Source organism: Gracilinanus agilis, chromosome 3 (genome assembly GCF_016433145.1).
Source record: "Gracilinanus agilis isolate LMUSP501 chromosome 3, AgileGrace, whole genome shotgun sequence".
NCBI classification, from domain to species: Eukaryota; Metazoa; Chordata; class Mammalia; order Didelphimorphia; family Didelphidae; genus Gracilinanus; species Gracilinanus agilis.
Window position 1 is genome coordinate 462,651,515 of NC_058132.1, and position 17,506 is coordinate 462,669,020.

Genomic DNA, 17,506 nt, shown 5'->3' on the forward strand with positions numbered 1-17,506 from the left:
CAAATAAAAGTGGAGTAGACTCCGTTTCTATACTTTTTGGCTCACTATTTACCCTAGTGTCCTGAGGATGATTTTCCTGGTAGTGGGTTCTTGGCATTTAACTAGGCTGGTCCTTAGACAATAGAAGTGCCATTAATCCATTGCAGGGCCCCAAGCAAGGATTTCCTACCTAGGTCAAAATTGACAGATTTCCCTTAAAATATTTCTTACAAAATAGGACACTAAATAAATTATTTTCTTTTTCTGTATATTTGATTATTTCAGGGAAATAAATTATCTTAAATATCACATACAATCTAGGTTGTTAAAGAGGCAGCGTTGCTCTAAGAAATGATAAGCAAGATGATTTCAGAAAAAGCTGGGAAGATCTGTGAGAACTGATGCAGAATGAAATAAAAGGAACCAGGAGAACATTGTACACAATAACAGCAATATTGGAAGATGGTTGTCTGTAGCCATGCAATGATCTGGGACAATCCTGAAAGATTTATGCTATCCACCTCCAGGGAAAGAATTCTTGGCATCCGTCTTTCACATCAGTGTATCTTTGGTTTTATTTTGGGGTTTTGGTTAGGTGTGAGTTAAGTTATCTTACAACAATGACCAATATAGAAGTGTATTTTTCATGACAAGAAAAATAAAAAAAAATAAAAAAAATAAAAAATAAAAAAAGAGGCGGTTTCCAGAAGGTACCACTCATGGGAACAGTTTGATCTTGGTGGTTTATTCCAGAGGAGTGCTGCAGGGGTTTATAATCGTGTGCAATTCTTGTGGAATACACGGACAAGTAAGTTTCCCTTTGACATACCTTACTCTCTTAAAATGCCCTTTCCTATATAAATGCAACTCGTATAGATACCTTATGAATAACTATTTAGATATCCATTTATATACATGTGGTTTCCATTACAACGTAAGTTCCTTGAGGACAGGGGCTGTTTTTTCTTTTTATTGTATTGTACCATAAAGGAGGAACTGCAAGGAGGAGAGCATAACTAGATTCTGAAGTACTTTGAAGTAAAAATATATTGAGACTACAGAGTCCAGGATGCAACACGGCCACGAGGACGTGCCACTTTGCATTCTGGGAGTGGTAGTCTGTGCTTTTTTTCCCCTCCTGGAGTCCGTAGACGGAACGCACTGCCAAGTTACAGTACAAGGCGCCTTTGCCTGGAATACTTGTAACGCTTCTGCCTGACACCCTTGCCTCTAAAGCACAGAGCGCACCCCACTGTGAGAATATATAGAAACCCTCTACTGCATTTAGCTGAATCCATTTTACTTGGCTCTCTCTGCTCTAACTCCCTGTAGATGCTATAAAGCGGTTACTAAGGAAACCGCACCCCTCCACCACGTGGTGTATAAAGGTGAAGGGTCAAGTCTCTAGAGTTGTTTTCTGGGGCCATTTAAGCTGGTCGGAAACTATGTCGGGCCGTAGTGACTGAGAGTTTAGGTGGCGCAACAAGTGGATGGGAGATGGCCTTTAAGGGGTCTCGAGGCCCACCCACGTGAAGATGGCAGCCTCTACCATAGCTGGGAAGCAGTGGATCTCCAAAGTGGTGAAGGTGAAAAACAAAGCCCCTGCTGAAGTACAGATCACAGCAGAACAGGTTTTATGGGAAATTAAAGAGAACTTTGAGGTTCTACCACCTCCTCAAAAGAAGAACACAGATGAAAAACAATTAAATGATTATAAACTAAGAAAAATAAAGACTTGATGACACTACGTGGAGGAACAGAACTGTGATTAGTAACAGGACAAAATATGCACAATGGGAAGAGAATCTAAAAGAAATTCAAAAGGCCTGTTCCATATAGAGTACTTTGATTACATCTTACATGTTTAAAAGGATGGAGGGAAAACCCCCAAGATGTGTTCTGCCTTGTTAGTCTAGTTGTGTGTTTAAGGCTAGCTGGGTTACCCTCCTTAACCCTGAGAGTTCAAAGGCTTGTCCCTGTGATGAAATTGAGAACAGGGATGGACAGGAACCTATATGCAGATAAGAGACTTCTATGGGGTAAAGTGTTGACATTTTGCCAGGATTAGAAAGTCCCCTCTGAACACAGTTCCTGTCAGGGAAGACAGTAATGGTGGTCAGCTTCCGGTTTGAGGTAAGGAAGCTTATTAAGACCTGTCTCCCCTAAGTTCCCTTTTCACTCTCAACCTTCTCAGATAACTGCCAAAGAAATCTTATCTGACTGCATATATCTCAAAAGGTGGTTTCTTAACACAGGATCAAGGAAGGATTAGGAGAGTGGGATTAGGAAACTTTTTTCTAATACAAAGGTCTTTTGGTCTGAAATGTTCTACATCCTTTCTAGCAGTGGCTCCCAAACTTTTTTTGCCTACCGCCCCCTTTCCAGAAAAAATATTACTTAGCCCCCTGGAAATATATATTTTTTAATTTTAATAGCAATTAATAGGAAGGATAAATGCACCTGTGGTCATCACTGCTCTCCTGGATCACTGCAGCACCCACCAGGGGGCGGTAGTGCCCACTTTGGGAATCACTATCTGCTTAGTTTATAATCTAAGTAAAACTTAGGTTATAATCTAAGTAAAAGGTTACAACGTCCTTTCTATAGCTGACAGAGAGTCAGTTGCCTTCAGGCTAGCTCTGGGTCCCAAACCCCTCAAGTTGCTGTGACTGTTCAGCCAGCCTCTTTACTGTTGTCCAGGAGAAAAAGGAACAATTTCAGGTATTCAAAGCACAAGGGAAAGGTAGGGAATATTCCTCATGTATTCAAGGATTTTGATCCTGAGATCAGGTAAAGGAGGTCCATCCTGTACCCAGTCCAGTGATGAATTCCTCTCCTCCAGTTCTTTTCCCAGGAGTCTCTTGCTGTTCCACCCAACTGTCACTCAGCTCTCTCTCCTCTGCAACCTTCCAAAAATCCGCCTTTGTGCAATACTTCTACATACTAGAAGATCCTGCAAACCAGTCCAATCTCAAACTGATGGCAATGGACAAAGTTTAGAAGAGATAGTAAGAAAAGGACTCTGCAGAGCAAGACTGGGGCAGTGATATGGATGAGAATAAATCTTTACTTTTTCCATATTGTTAAATTTTTGTTATAAATTCCTACTCTTTATTGTGACTTAGGAATTATGCCTTAGATGTTGACTATGGAAATATCACTCTCTGCCTAAAATATGCAGAAACGGAAATGTTGAATCACCAAGTAAAATCATGCCCAAAGTATCTGATTTGACCAGGCCATCACAACTCTATCTTGTGTCAACCAGTTCTGGTAAAAATATGCAAGTATGAAGATGTTGGGAAATACTGCTGGAGGCCAGCAGGTATTTGGACCCTGGATGGAGTGACACCTTGAGGAACAAGCCTGGCACTCCTACATCAGCTTTGAACTTTGATATAAAGACACTGGGCACATTGCATTTATGAAAGATTTATCTTGGTGCACCTTGATGTTAAGAATTGGATCAATTATGCCCCCTTTGAAGAAAAACATGGCTATTTTGCTCATGCAAGGAAAGTATATGGAAGCTGCGGAATTCTTTGGAGATGAGCAAATCGATGAACATTTAGAGACTTTTGCAAAGTTTGAAAAAATCAGAAAGAATTTGAAAGGGTACATATGTCCCGAATAGGATTTCAAAGCAGGAAGCCCAAGAAATCTTTACAAATTACAAAAATCTTTGAAAAGAAACTTGAAGATAGGCGTTATTTAAGACATCACTGTGAGCAGAGTCTAGTGTGAGGAGGAAGTGAAGGCTAATTTCCACCCAGTTAAGATGCCTGGTTTGATTATTTGCAATTGGTGGAATATGATGTAGAAGCAAACACAGTGGGGAAAAGGGAATGAAATGAACCATGGTCACTGTGCCATAATCCAAGAGGAGAGTCACTGACTGGCTCAGCTATGCACTTTTTGAAGAGTTGGAAGCAAGATGGGAGGTCCTAGGTTCAAATCTGGCCTCAGCCACTTCCTAGCTGTGTGTCCCTGGGCAAGTCACTTGCCTAGCCCTTACCACTCTTCTGCCTTGGAACCAATACTGTGTATTGGCTCCAAGTCAGAAGGTAAGGGTTAAAAAAAAAAAAAAAAGTTGGAAGATCCAGAGAGAACCAGACAAGTTTATTAAGCTTATATGAAATTGATCCCTCACAAAAAGTTTACGTTTGCCAAAATATGGCTACTATATGTCTGCTTTGAAACTAGATGGAAAAATGCCATTTACCAAAAAAGCTAAAGGTACTTCTATTGACAAGTGTCCCATTGAATTGGAGCTGCAGCTTTTGAGAATTTGACCTGAGGCCGGATACTATATGAAAAAATTCTAGAATTTGCACAGGAAAATTACACATCATGAATCAAATTTGTCAAGTCAAAGACTTTGTGGAGATATCGAGAGAGGCCAGATGATATACAAAGTTGGCTGTTAGCCAGTCATGCTTACACTTGCCAGAGGTGCTTTGGAAATCCTATATTGATTTTTAAATTGAAGAATATAAAAAAATAAGTCTTTACAAGAGATTACAAGTCTTTACAATGAACAAAAGCATGGTTCAGTTTTGCCCAATTTGAGCTGTCTGTAGGAAAGGAAGTTTAAATGCAGACAAACTTATGAAGAAGCCAACAAAACTATGAGAAACTGTAAAGATGAATTTGGAATGGAATCTCATGAGGAGTGGATAAACTCATACCTGAGAAAGTTAATACTACTACTACAGGCAGAAAATGGGACTGATGTTGGCTGGGAAGAATCCTGTGATTACATCTTTTCAGAATATGCTGCTAACTCAAAACTCAAACTGCTGGTAATGACCAAACTTTGGAAGAAATAGCATAAAGAAAAGGCTACTGCAGAACAAGACCTGGACAATGACATGGATGAGAATGAATCTTGACTTTTTTCATGTTGTTGCATTTATTTTTATAAATTCCTATTCTGCAATGACTGTAACTTAGGAAACTTGTGCAATATTTTTTATCTGGCAAACCTCGTGCCTTTGCTGTTCTGTGCTTATAAAATACTGTTGAGTAAGCATTGAAGGGATTATAAAAGACATAAAATTCCTTTGTAACAGACTTACTTGTTTTGTAGATCATAGTGTCTTTTCAAAATAAAGGATTTTTGAAATGTCTGAGATTGGATTGATTATATAACTTCCTCTTTAGAAGAAAATTTTCAAATGTCATCTTATCTAATAATCATTAGGCTTTCATTTTTTATACTGTTTCCTATTAAAGAACTAGTGTTTCATTTTTAATTTGTAAAATATAGACTGTGTCTGGTTTTTATACAAATAGGATTCCTTATGGGAAATTGTTGAGTGTACCCTGATGAGTGCATAAACATTTACCAAAACTGTCTAGTTTCAGCTGAACTGTTTTTAGAGGCAGCATGACATAATGCATAGAGTACTGGAGTTAAGAGTCAGGAAGACCTGAGTATGAATACCTGCAAGGTGTATAATATTGGGAAAATCACTTGACACTCTGTGCCTCAGTTTACTAATCTATAAAATGGGAATAATAAGAGCAGCTACCTCTCAGGGTTGAGGATCAAATGAGAAAATATATGTAAAGTGCTCTGTATACTTTGGAGTAGCTAAGTGGAGCAGTGGAAGAGTGCCAGGCCTGGAGGCAAGAAGACATGTCATCCTGCGTTAAATCTCACCTTAGATACTTACTAGCTGTGCAATCCTGTTTGCTTCGGTTTCCTCATCTGTAAAATGGTAAACTTCCCCAGGATCTTTGCCAAGAAAATCCCAAATGAGGTAAAAAAGTCAGAGATGATTGAAAAGTGAAGAAATATCATACAGAATCAAGCAATAATTGTTAATTTCTTTACTTGCTAGACATCGTTAGCTTTGGAAGTATAAAGAAGGAACAAAGTTGCTGGAAACTACCAACCAGAATTTGATAATAATTATTAAGTAAAATTTGGCTTATTTATAGTAATAACATCATGGAATCGCAAAATTTGAGTTGGAAGGACCTCAGAGGTCATTTAGTTCAACTATGAATAGGAATTATATGAATAAGAATTCTCTCTACAACATACCTAGCAAGTGACCATCCAAGTCTTTCCTTGAAGAAATTCAGGGAGAGGAAATGCACAATCTCCCAAGGTAGACCATTTGCCTTTGAGAAAGCTTTAATTGTTAAGTTTTCAGAAACAATTCTAATCTTTCTTCCATGTGACATCCCTTTAAATACTTTAAAATAGCTATCTTGTCCCAAAGTTATCTCTGGGTTAAATATCTCCAATTCCATCTAGCCAAGCCTCCCTAATTGTACAGTTTTGAAATTAAATCTTTTAATGAGATTTTAAGTTCTTCTCTTGGTTTAAAAAATTTTTATTTAAATATTTTTCCATGGTTACATGATTCTTATACTTTCTCTCCTCTTTTCTCCTCCCCGCTCCCAGAGTCGACAAGCAATTCTACTGGGTTATACATGTATTATCACTCAATACCTATTTCCATATTAATTGGTTCTTTTTATGAATCCCAGCATTTGGAAGTGCCTGGACCATTTTTTCAGTGGTTTTTCAGTTCAATATAACTCTTCATGACACTATTTGGGATTTTCTTGGCAAACAGCATTAGGTGACTTGACCAAGGTCACATAGCTAGTATGTGTTTGAGGTCAGATTTAAACCTGGGAAGACTCATCGTGTCCTAACTCCAAGCTAGTACTCTGTCCACTGTGTCATCTAGCTGTCCATCTTGTCCAGACCTGCCTGACGATTGCCTGCCACACCATCTGGCCCAATACTAGGCATTTAATAAATGCTTATTGATTGAACCCCTTTAAATGATTAATTTGGCCCAACATGTTAGTGTAGTAAAATATTTCTGAATCCTGTCTAAATGTTTTAACTATCCCTTTTAATTTTTGTGTCATCTTCAGATTTCATAAGCATGTTCTTTTCCTTTATCTAAATTACTGGTATAAATGATAACACCAAGCCCTGCTTTCTACTTAAGACCTTCTTCCAAGCTGACATTGAGTCATTAATAGCTCTTTGGGTCTGGCTATTCAATTAGCTCTGATACTATATAGTTATACTATTGTCCACCTTTTTTTGAGAAAGAGTCATATCCTATAGATGTTTGAATCCACTTAGCAGAGTCTTATGTGTGCAATACATTTTGTTGATAAATGAGAGCATTTGCTTAGTTCACTCTCTATGAAAAATGTAAATACTTGACAAACTCAGATACTACTTTAGGAAAAAGACAGCATTGGTATAGAACATCCTTTGGGAGTGGTGGAGACATAATTATAGTTATTTTCAAATGTAGATTGATAGGTTTAAAAAAAGAAAAATATCTCCACTATAATGAATACTTTCATTACAATGAAACAAGCAGGCACGAATCAAATTACTAATATGTGTTCTTTTATATATTTTCATATATTGTGTTCATAATTTCAATAATTTTAAAGGAATAGAACTTATTTAAAGAAACCCTGCAGTGCCTTTTGTATAGCAAATAATTGTACAGTTAAATTTCTGCTTTGAATTTCCATGTTTACTAGATTTTTAAAAAAATTCATGTTGAATACTAATTGAATCTCATCCTGGAAACATTGATCTACTCGTAGAATACGACATTAAATGTAAAGAACTTTTTTGTCAAAAATATTTAAGGGCCTAAACAGACAAAAAGGCAACATTATCTTGTTTACTTTCTATATTAAACACTGCTGCAGGTCATTTAAAAATGTGCATCATTTGACTTTATATGCCCTTTCTCCCCACTTCAACTCCAGGCTGCTTCAATCACATCCCTTAAGACAAAACTGAAAATGTTTTAAAAGAAAAAAAAACACATTTAATGTCTATCACTGACTTATTCAGGAAACATTTGCTCCAGGATACTGCCATGATTGACATCCACTATCATTCACATCTCCAGACAGAAACCAAAAATGATTAGTCATAATTACACATAAAACTGCTAGTGGAGTCAGGAATACAATTTAGATGTCCTCTTTTCTATTATAGGTAGAAGTTATCCCCTTGTTATTGCTGCTTTAATAGGACATAACTATTTTAAGGATTTGTGATTTTACCTATTTAAAAATCTCTTAATAAATAAGAAAATGCAACACTTAAACACCTTAGTAAATGGTCTTGATGAGTTGCAGTAGTCAAAACAAAAATCATCTCCTTGTGAATAATTCCTCTGGTAAAGAGTCTCCCTTAAATTAGTGCCAGTCCTTGATCAAAAGGGTGTGTCACTAAGCTCATCCTTGAAGTTCTTCCCAGGTCTCATAACTCCCAAGCCAGTACAACACTTTCCATTGCCTTTTGGACATTTACTTAGTTTATCACAGCTAAGTTTTTTCTGACTTTTTACATATGGATGCATCGCATCAGGCTAAGGAGAAAAACATGTACTTGTTATTTTTTTTTCTTCCACCTAGAGAGTGCAGGGTTTAAAAATGAAAATTCTTAACATGAGAGAATAGATTAAATAAACTGCTGTAGCTATGCTACATTTTTTGGAGAATGTGTGTGTGTGTGTGTGTGTGTGTGTGTGTGTGTGTGTGTGAGGTTTTCACCTCAGTTCTAAGAATCATTACTATTATAATGATTAGAAAGTTCTAATTGCAGAAGATCTTAGAAATCAAATCATTTTGTAGGACCTGAGACCAAGACTGGGCAGTGACCTGCACAGAGTGGTAAGGAGGCAGGAGAGAGGGGATACCCAAACTTAGACTGTATTTCCGTGTGCAACACTCTTTACATTATACCAGGATGATCCCACCCAATTAACAAATCTATTTTAAAAATAGGAAAATCTCTTTGGAAATGAAGGTGAGGTAAAAACCAAGGATATCAATAAGTTTAAAAATATATACAAATTTATTAAAACATGGAAACTCATTAAAAACTTAATTATTACTAAGTGTTTAGTCAATTGATAATAATGGACTTAGATAGTACTTTAAAATTTTCAAAGCATTTTATATACATTAGCCTCACAACTATCTAGACCTGTGATTTCAACCTAGTAGGGAGCATCTAGTATAAAAACTGCCACAGATGTTTATTAGGAGCACCTTTGAAATTTCAGTTTTAAAGAACTGCCTGCAGCACTAAGGTTGAGTAACATACCCATGGTCACACAGCTGGTATGGGTTAAAAATAGGCTTTGACCCAGGTCTTCTTTACTCTACATGACTGTTGCTTTATCTAAACACCTCACTGCTTCTAACGGGAGGTACCAGAGGCACTAGTATCTGTTTTGTTGCTAAGAAAATTCAGTCTGATTGACATGACCTGACATACCCAGTCATGTAGGAGGAAGTGGCAGAATATATATATATACTCCACCACCTCTTACAAGTACTACTTGCCTATTCAATTCACTAAGCAAAAAACCTTGCTAGAAGAATTTAAAAGTTCCTATTTTCTTTTTTTAAATACTTCTTTCTTTATTTTTTTAGACCTTTAACTTCTATCAATTCTATGGCAGCAGAGTGGAAAGGACAAGTTATGCAACTGAGGTTAAGTGACTTGTCCAACGTCTCATAGCTAGAAATATCTGAGGTCATACTTGAACCCAGGTCCTACAGTTTCCAAGCCTGGCTCTCTATCCACTATGCTACCTAGCGATCCAAAAATAGATAATTCTCTTAAGGATTGTCATGAAAAAAAAAAATCCCCCCAAACCAGTGTGAGTATGATCAAAGAATCTAATATTCTGTGTACCTAATCCATAAGTATAAAACATGCTTATTAAACCTCCCTTAAAGGGAAAGAATTCTTTGTCATGCATTTAACAGTCTGAAAAAGTCACCTCCAGCCTTAAAGCATTTTCAAAGATACTATCAAATTTCAAAGATACTGTATTTATCATGGTCCATCAGATTTCCCCATTTTATCCTGGTCCAAAATATTTGTATCACTGAACCATTTTACAGTTCAAATCATTTTATAAAGGATATAACAAGATAAATGAAAATGTGGAAATCAAAAACTGATTTAACTATACTAGCTATATTTTCAGTATATTCTTTCTTAATATCCAGCAGTCATTATACCATATTTTTTCTTTGAAAAAATTACCTGTAACACAAAAACTTAGATGTATTTCCTACACAATTGATGTAGTGGTTAAGAGGCAGCATCAAGTTTGGTTTTCACACATTTACTTTCAAGTACTTATAAATAAAATACTGTTAAATAAAAAAGTTTACATTTAAAAAACAAATGACAAAAATATTTTACATAATCTCATCAATTTTATAATGAAATGCCTTTAAGAGATTGAAGTCTCATTGAAAACAAGATGAGCGAAATCCAAACTAGAAAGCAGAAATCTTCACATAATTTCTGTCAATATAAAATTGTATGCAACAAGCTTACTAAAAACAACAAAAAAACACAAAAAACTGTATAACTATTCATAGTATAGTGTTAAGCACTATTATGGTTTTAAGTCGCATAGCACATCATTAATTCAACATTAAATTTTTCAGAAAATAGTTTAATGTATAATGTATCTCTTTAAAGGAAAAACTTTTTTTTAAGTAAAATAAAACAATGGTTATGAAGTCCAGCGCCACCATGCTACCTTCATTCTGTCCCAAACAGCTGTAAGAGAATCAAAAGCAGGACGGACATCCAAGATGGTAAATTGATAGTCCTTATTTACTTCTCCACCATCATAATAGTCAATAACATATCTAACTTCAGTTCCACAACGATTAACAATCCAGTCGTGTCTGTCAAAGGGCAATTCATATCTGAAATGAAATCAAGCTGGTCAGTACTGGTACTGTATTATTAAGTATATTAAGTATCTATAACACTTATGCTGTCCTCAAGGAAATTAACATGTAAAGAACCATATAAAATCAAGTTAGTAGTACTGATGTGATATTAAATGCAGTAAGATTTCAGTGTAGGCTGTAATTGTCAGGGAAGGTATCATGGGAAAACTGAGACTAAAACTTGATTCTGGGGGTTTGGATTAGGTATAAAAGGAAGAAGTTATTATAGGAAATAGTACCAGGAGGGGGGAAAAAAAGCCAAGTATAGCTTCTGGAGAAAAGGGGCAATATTTTGGGGTCTTGCTTGGTGTTCTTGATTAATGAGAATGAAATTGGAACAGTAGAACTTATGCTGTATAGGTAGAATAGGAGCAGATCATCAAGAATGAAAGTCAGATAGGAAACTGGACTTGACATGGTAGAATGGAGAGAGCTACTATTTGTTGAGCATAGAAATAACTCAATGAAACCAGAATTTATCTAGTTTTGTGAGCCAGGGCACAGAGAATGGAATGGAATTGTAAAAAGCAAGAAGACTGGATAAGAACCTGCTATGATAATCCAGGGATCAACTGATTGAGTCTGAAATGTTGTCCAAGTGGCAGCAGTGATGAGGGCCCAAATCAAGAAATGGTTTGTTGCTAGTACTAGGAAAATTGGTAGGGATCAGTTTTAGGAGAAAAGATTCTGATTTCTGTCTTGCCCTTATTATCATTATGATATATGAAGTAAAAGAAGGTGTATGCACAACAAGAAATAAGTGACTTAGAGTAAGGGAGGGGTGGAAATGTAGATGACTCACTTAGCACAGTAAATATAAGTAGGTAAGCTTTCTGAGAAAATGAGGAATGAAAAAACTAAATAGGGCTGTGGAGAGAGCTTTAGGGGATATGGGGTCACCCAGGGTTTAAGATGAAGAAAGTATAAAAGGAGGGGCAGCTAAGTGGTTCAGTGCACAGAACACCAGGCCTGGAGTTAGGAGGACTTGGATTCAAGTCTGACCTCAGGTAATTCCTTGCCCATGTGTGGGCATGCCACTTAACCCCAACTGCCTAGCCCTTGCTGCTCTTTTGCCTTACAACTGATACTTAGTATAGACTGAAGACAGAGGATAACGGTTTAAAAAAAAGTTGTTAAAAAAAAAAAAAAAAAAGGAAAGGGAGCAGCTGATTAGCTCAGTGGATTGAGAGCCAGGCCCAGAGTCAGGAAATCCTGGGATCAAATCTGGCCTCAGACACTTCCTAACTGTGTGACCCTGGGCAAGGCACTTAATCCCCACTGCCTAGTCCTTACCATGCTTTTGCCTTGTATATAATGCAGTATTGATTCTAAGATGGAAGGGAAGGATTATGTTAAAAAAAAAAAAAAAAGAAAAAGAAAAATGTAAAAGATTAATATTATCCTAATGATTAGAAAACCAAATATTTGACAAACTACCCTATCCAGAGTCCTTTACTTTAATAATTAACTCGAAAGTAACAATCTCATTGCCTAATTCAAAAGACTTCTCACTTATGATGGCTATCTTTGCTATAAAACAGAAAACTGTGCCAACTCTCTCCTCCAGAGAAGCAAAGAATTCAAGTCAAATGGGACTCAAAGTCAACCCCACACCTGACTGCAATCCTTGACAACATTTTTAACCAATAGTCTCTTGGTCTCTGAGGATGAAGAATGTACTGAGAAAACACATTCTACTTTTTGACAATTCCAAATGTTATAAAGATGTTGCTTACATCAAGGTGAAATGTGTTTCTTGTTGCTCTCTCCTCCTGTATTTGTGACCATGTTTCCCCTCTTTTAACTTGTTTTCCTATTCAATTTTCACATTCACTGGTTCCTCTTCCTTCTACCCCTAAAATTGGAAAACTTCTGAACTGGGCTTGGCCCTCTTCTTTATTGAACTCATTATCTATTTTCATAATTTCATTCAGATGACTTCCAAATTTCCATCTCTACCCACACCTTTTTCGTAGAGTTCAAGTCTCACATTCCAAACTCCTAGAGAATATTTCCCATCTAAATTTCTTCCCATGTACCCAACTCAACATGCCTCAAACATCCAGACTGAATACTTGAATAATGAGTGTATGTCAAGCATGAATGAGAAAGTAAGTTAGCCAATTGCAATAACTTTATCATTATTTACTCTCACTGTCAAATTCAGGATCTTCTCATTCCTCACCCAGATTATTAGAAGAAAGCCTTATTGATCTTCCTGCCCGAACATATATTCTAAAGGTAGGTGGATACAATATGCATAAGATAATTAAACTTCTTAGCTTTTGTACAATAAACTAATTGATAATTACTCATTAAAAGACATCCTATAAGGCAGTTTTCCACAAAAATACAGTGTACTGCTACAAATCAAAATCAAAGAATATGGGCAGTTGAATAGATTAAGGTTTGAAAAGATAGTACTCAAGAGCTACTTCCTATTTTTTAACTAATTAAATGTCAGTTCATATTTTATAATACTTTGGGTAAATTTTAGAACACTGACTTAGAAGCATTAAAAATATTTCTGCATTATAACTTACCCCATCCAGGAACGAATTCTAGCCCTTGGTGAATAGTCTTTAGCTTTTCCTCCAAATCGGATCAGTGTTGGCCCACATGGGCACTCACTATAAATACAAATGAAATAATAACCAATGAAAATATGTTTTTAACAAGTATGGGGAGCAAAAACTAAAAGAATTTTGAAAAAAATATGATGTAGACTTCCGGTTAAGATGGCGGCAGAGTAAGGAGCAGCTGCTCGATCTCTCCTAACCGATGCATACAAAACTCCTCAAGGGGACATAAAAACGAACCCAAACGATCAAAGGAACACCACAACGGGGTACAGCATTGAAGGTACGCAGAATCGGGGCATTTTCACGCTATAAAGGGGTGAAACAGCTCTCACTAAAACGGGAGAGGAAGAAGCTACTCCACCCCCCCCACACACACACCAGTGCCAAGGCCAACTCACAAGAGTGAAAGCAGGATTGGGGCAACCAGTAAACCACTAGCAGCCCCAGGGCTTGTACCTGTGAGCTGCCAGATGTGGGACCCCAAGAGGCTGGGGTGGGGGGGGGGAGCATGGACTTTCCCCTGCCGCGCTGCCCTGGGTGTGAATCTCTAAAGCAGGGAATTTCCCCAGCGGCTTGTGTGGGTGAAAGCTGCCCAGGGTGTGAATGAAAAGCCCTAAAGCAGGGACTTTCCCCAAGCCTATGTGCAGGTGAAGGCAGGGCCCTGGGAGTGAATTGAGATCTCCAGGGCAGGATAGGACATCGAGTGAGGACCTGGTGCAGCCCCCGAGACTGCTGAAGGAGCCTCAGGCAGAGGGGCAGACCAGAGACTACCGGGAGGCCTGACCCCAGGACAAGAAGACCGGAGCCATTAGGAGCTTAGAGGGGGCAGGCAGACCCTGAGTGTGAAGACAAAGCTGAAAAGGGACAGGGCTAACAATGGCAACACAGAAGAAAAAGATTAGTAAGAAAAATGCTGGAACACTCGACAACTTTTACACAGAGAAAATCCGGACCACAGAGGAGGACATACAAATAACCAAACCTTCCCCCCCAAAAATGAAAGCTGGTCACAAGCTATTGAAGAGTTCAAACATGAGATGTTGAGGAAGATGGAAGAAATCTGGCAAGAAAATAACAGTTTAAAAGGCAGAATTTCGCAATTGGAAAGTGAGGCAAGTCAACTGAAGACCAGAAATGACCAGACTGAAAAGGAAAACCAAAAGATTATAGCCAAAACCCAAAAGATTATAGCTGAAAACCAGTACTTAAAGACTAGAATCGAACAATTAGAAACCAATGATCTCTCAAGACAACAAGAACAAATAAAACAAAGTCAAAAGACTGATAAAATAGAAGGAAACATGAAATATCTCAATGACAAAGTGACAGACCAAGAAAACCAGGCTAGAAGAGACAATTTGAGAATCATTGGTCTTCCAGAAAAGGCAGAAATTAATAGAAACCTGGACTCCATACTAACAGAAATTATTCAGCAAAATTGCCCTGAAGTTCTACAACATGAGGGCAATATAGACATTGAAAGGATCCATAGAACACCCTCTACACTTGATCCAGATAAGACAACATCCAGAAATATAATTGCCAAATTTAAGAGCTTTCAAGTAAAAGAAAAAATCTTACAAGAAGCCAGAAAGAGACAATTCAAATATCAAGGAGCACCAATAAGGATCATACAGGATCTGGCAGCCTCCAGGCTAAAAGACCGCAAGGCTTGGAATACAATATTCAGAAAGGCAAGAGAACTGGGCCTTCAGCCACGGATCAACTACCCATTGAAACTGACTATATACTTCCAGGGTAAAGTATGGACATTCAACAAAATTGAAGATTTCCAAGTTTTTGCACAAAAGAGACCAGGACTAAATGGAAAGTTTGATACCCAACCACAAAAACCAAGAGAAACATGAAAAGGTAAATAAGAAACAGAGGGAAAAGAAAGAAAGCTCATAATTTTTTTTTAAATTGACTCTTTAAGGGCTTAAAAAAGATCTAATTATCTGTAATACTGGGTGGAGAAATGCTATGTATAATTCTCTGTAGTGAACTCTATTCACTACTATAATATTCACTATTATAGCAACCAGAAGAATAATTCATAGAGAGAGGACAGGATACTGAATGGTCTAAGATGACATGGGGGTGGGAAAGAGGGGGAAACAGTAGGGGACACCAAGAAAAATCTGAGTAAATAAGAAAAATAGGATATTCTATTACACACAAAGAGGGCAGGGGAAGGGGAGGGGATAAATACTATCACAAGAAGGAGAGGAAGAGAGCATTAAGAGGTAATAATCAAACCTTACTCTCAGTGTAATCAACCCAAAGAGGGAAGAGTGACTATTATCCATTTGGATAAAAAACTTTATCTAACCCTACTGAGAAAGTCAGAAGGGATAAACCAAAGGGAGCAGGGGAGTGGAGAGGTCAAAAAAGGGAGGGGAAGAGAAGGGGGAAGGAATTCATTAGGCCTTTAAAAAACAAAAAAAGGGGAATAACAAGGGAGGGTGAAGAAAGGGAAGTCAATTGAGGGAGGGGATAAGGGATACCTGCTCAAAGTAAACCACTGGTTTAAAAAAAAGAAAATAGTATAAGAAGAAGGGGTGGGTGTAAGGGAGGATACAAAAATGTCAGTGAATGCACAACTGACAATTTTAACTCTGAATGTGAATGGGATGAACTCACTCATAAAACAGAAGCAAATAGCAGAGTGGATCAGAAACCAAAATCCTATCATATGTTGTCTACAAGAAACACATATGAGGCGGGTAGACACACACAAGTTTAAGGTTAAGGGCTTAAGTAAAATCTGTAGGGCGTCAAATGAGAAAAAGAAGGCAGGAGTGGCTATTATGTTCTCTGACAAAGCCAAAGTAAAAATAGATATGATTTAAAAGACAGGGAAGGTCATTACATCCTGATTAAAGGCAGTATAAACAATGAGGAAATAACACTGCTCAATATATATGCACCAAGTGGTATAGCATCCAAATTCATAAAGGAGAAACTGGTAGAGCTCAAGAAGGAAATAGATAGTAAAACCATAATAGTGGGAGATCTAAATATTCCTCTTTCAAATCTAGATAAATCAAACCAAAAAATAAAAAAGAAAGAGGTAAGAGAGGTGAATGAAGTCCTAGAAAAATTAGATTTAATTGATATGTGGAGAAAAATAAATAGGGAAAAAAAGGAATACACCTTCTTTTCAGCTGCACATGGTACATTTACAAAGATTAACCATGTAATAGGGCATAGAATCATTGCAAACAAATGCAAAAGAGCAGATATAATAAATGTAACCTTCTCAGATCATAATGTAATAAAAAATAATTAGTAAGGGCACCTGGGCAGGCAAATCAAAAACCAACTGGAAATTAAACAATATGATTCTCCAAAACCAATTTGTCAAAGAAGAAATCATAGAAACCATCAACAATTTCATTGAAGAGAATGACAATGATGAGACATCCTACCAAACTCTGTGGGATGCAGCCAAGGCAGTACTCAGGGGGAAATTTATATCCTTGAGTGCATATATTAACAATTTAAGGAGGGCAGAGATTAATGAATTGGGTATGCAACTCAAAAAATTAGAAAGCGAGCAAATTAAAAACCCCCAGATGAAAACTAAATTAGAAATACTAAAAATTAAGGGAGAAATTAATAAAATCGAAAGTAAAAGAACTACTGAATTAATAAATAAGACTAGAACCTGGTATTTTGAAAAAACAGATAAAATAGACAAAGTACTGGTCAATCTAATAAGAAAAAGGAAAGAAGAAAACCAAATTGACAGTATTAAAAATGAAAAGGGAGACCTCACATCTAATGAAGGGGAAATTAAGGAAATCATTAAGAACTATTTCACCCAATTATATGGCTACAAATTTAACAATTTAGGAGATATGGACGAATATTTACAAAAATATAAATTGCCTAGATTAACAGCAGAAGAAATAGAATACCTAAATAATCCCATATCAGAAATAGAAATTGAACAAGCCATCAAAGAACTCCCTAAGAAAAAATCACCAGGACCTGATGGATTCACAAGTGAATTCTATCAGACATTCAAAGAGCAACTAATCCCAATACTATACAAATTATTTGATATGATAAGCAAAGAAGGAGTCCTACCAAATTCCTTTTATGACACTAATATGGTACTGATCCCAAAGCCAGGTAGACCAAAAACAGAGAAAGAA

General features: G+C 36.9%; 1 protein-coding gene and 1 pseudogene across 2 annotated transcripts in view; one reads left to right on the forward strand and one right to left on the reverse strand.

Moving 5' to 3' along the window:
• Positions 1-1,514: 1,514 nt before the first annotated feature.
• Positions 1,515-4,871, forward strand: LOC123239686 (annotated as a pseudogene).
• Positions 4,872-10,210: 5,339 nt separating this feature from the next.
• The window catches only part of LOC123239687 (holocytochrome c-type synthase), a 25,726-nt gene continuing 18,430 nt past the window's right edge, over positions 10,211-17,506 (reverse strand). For both annotated transcript variants that reach the window (XM_044666973.1, XM_044666972.1), the window contains exons 6-7: positions 13,305-13,391; positions 10,211-10,734 (exon numbers count right to left, since the gene is read on the reverse strand). In XM_044666973.1, the coding sequence (XP_044522908.1) occupies positions 10,536-10,734; positions 13,305-13,391 (286 nt within the window). In that variant the 3' untranslated portion in view covers positions 10,211-10,535. The remainder of the gene's footprint in view (positions 10,735-13,304; positions 13,392-17,506) is intronic.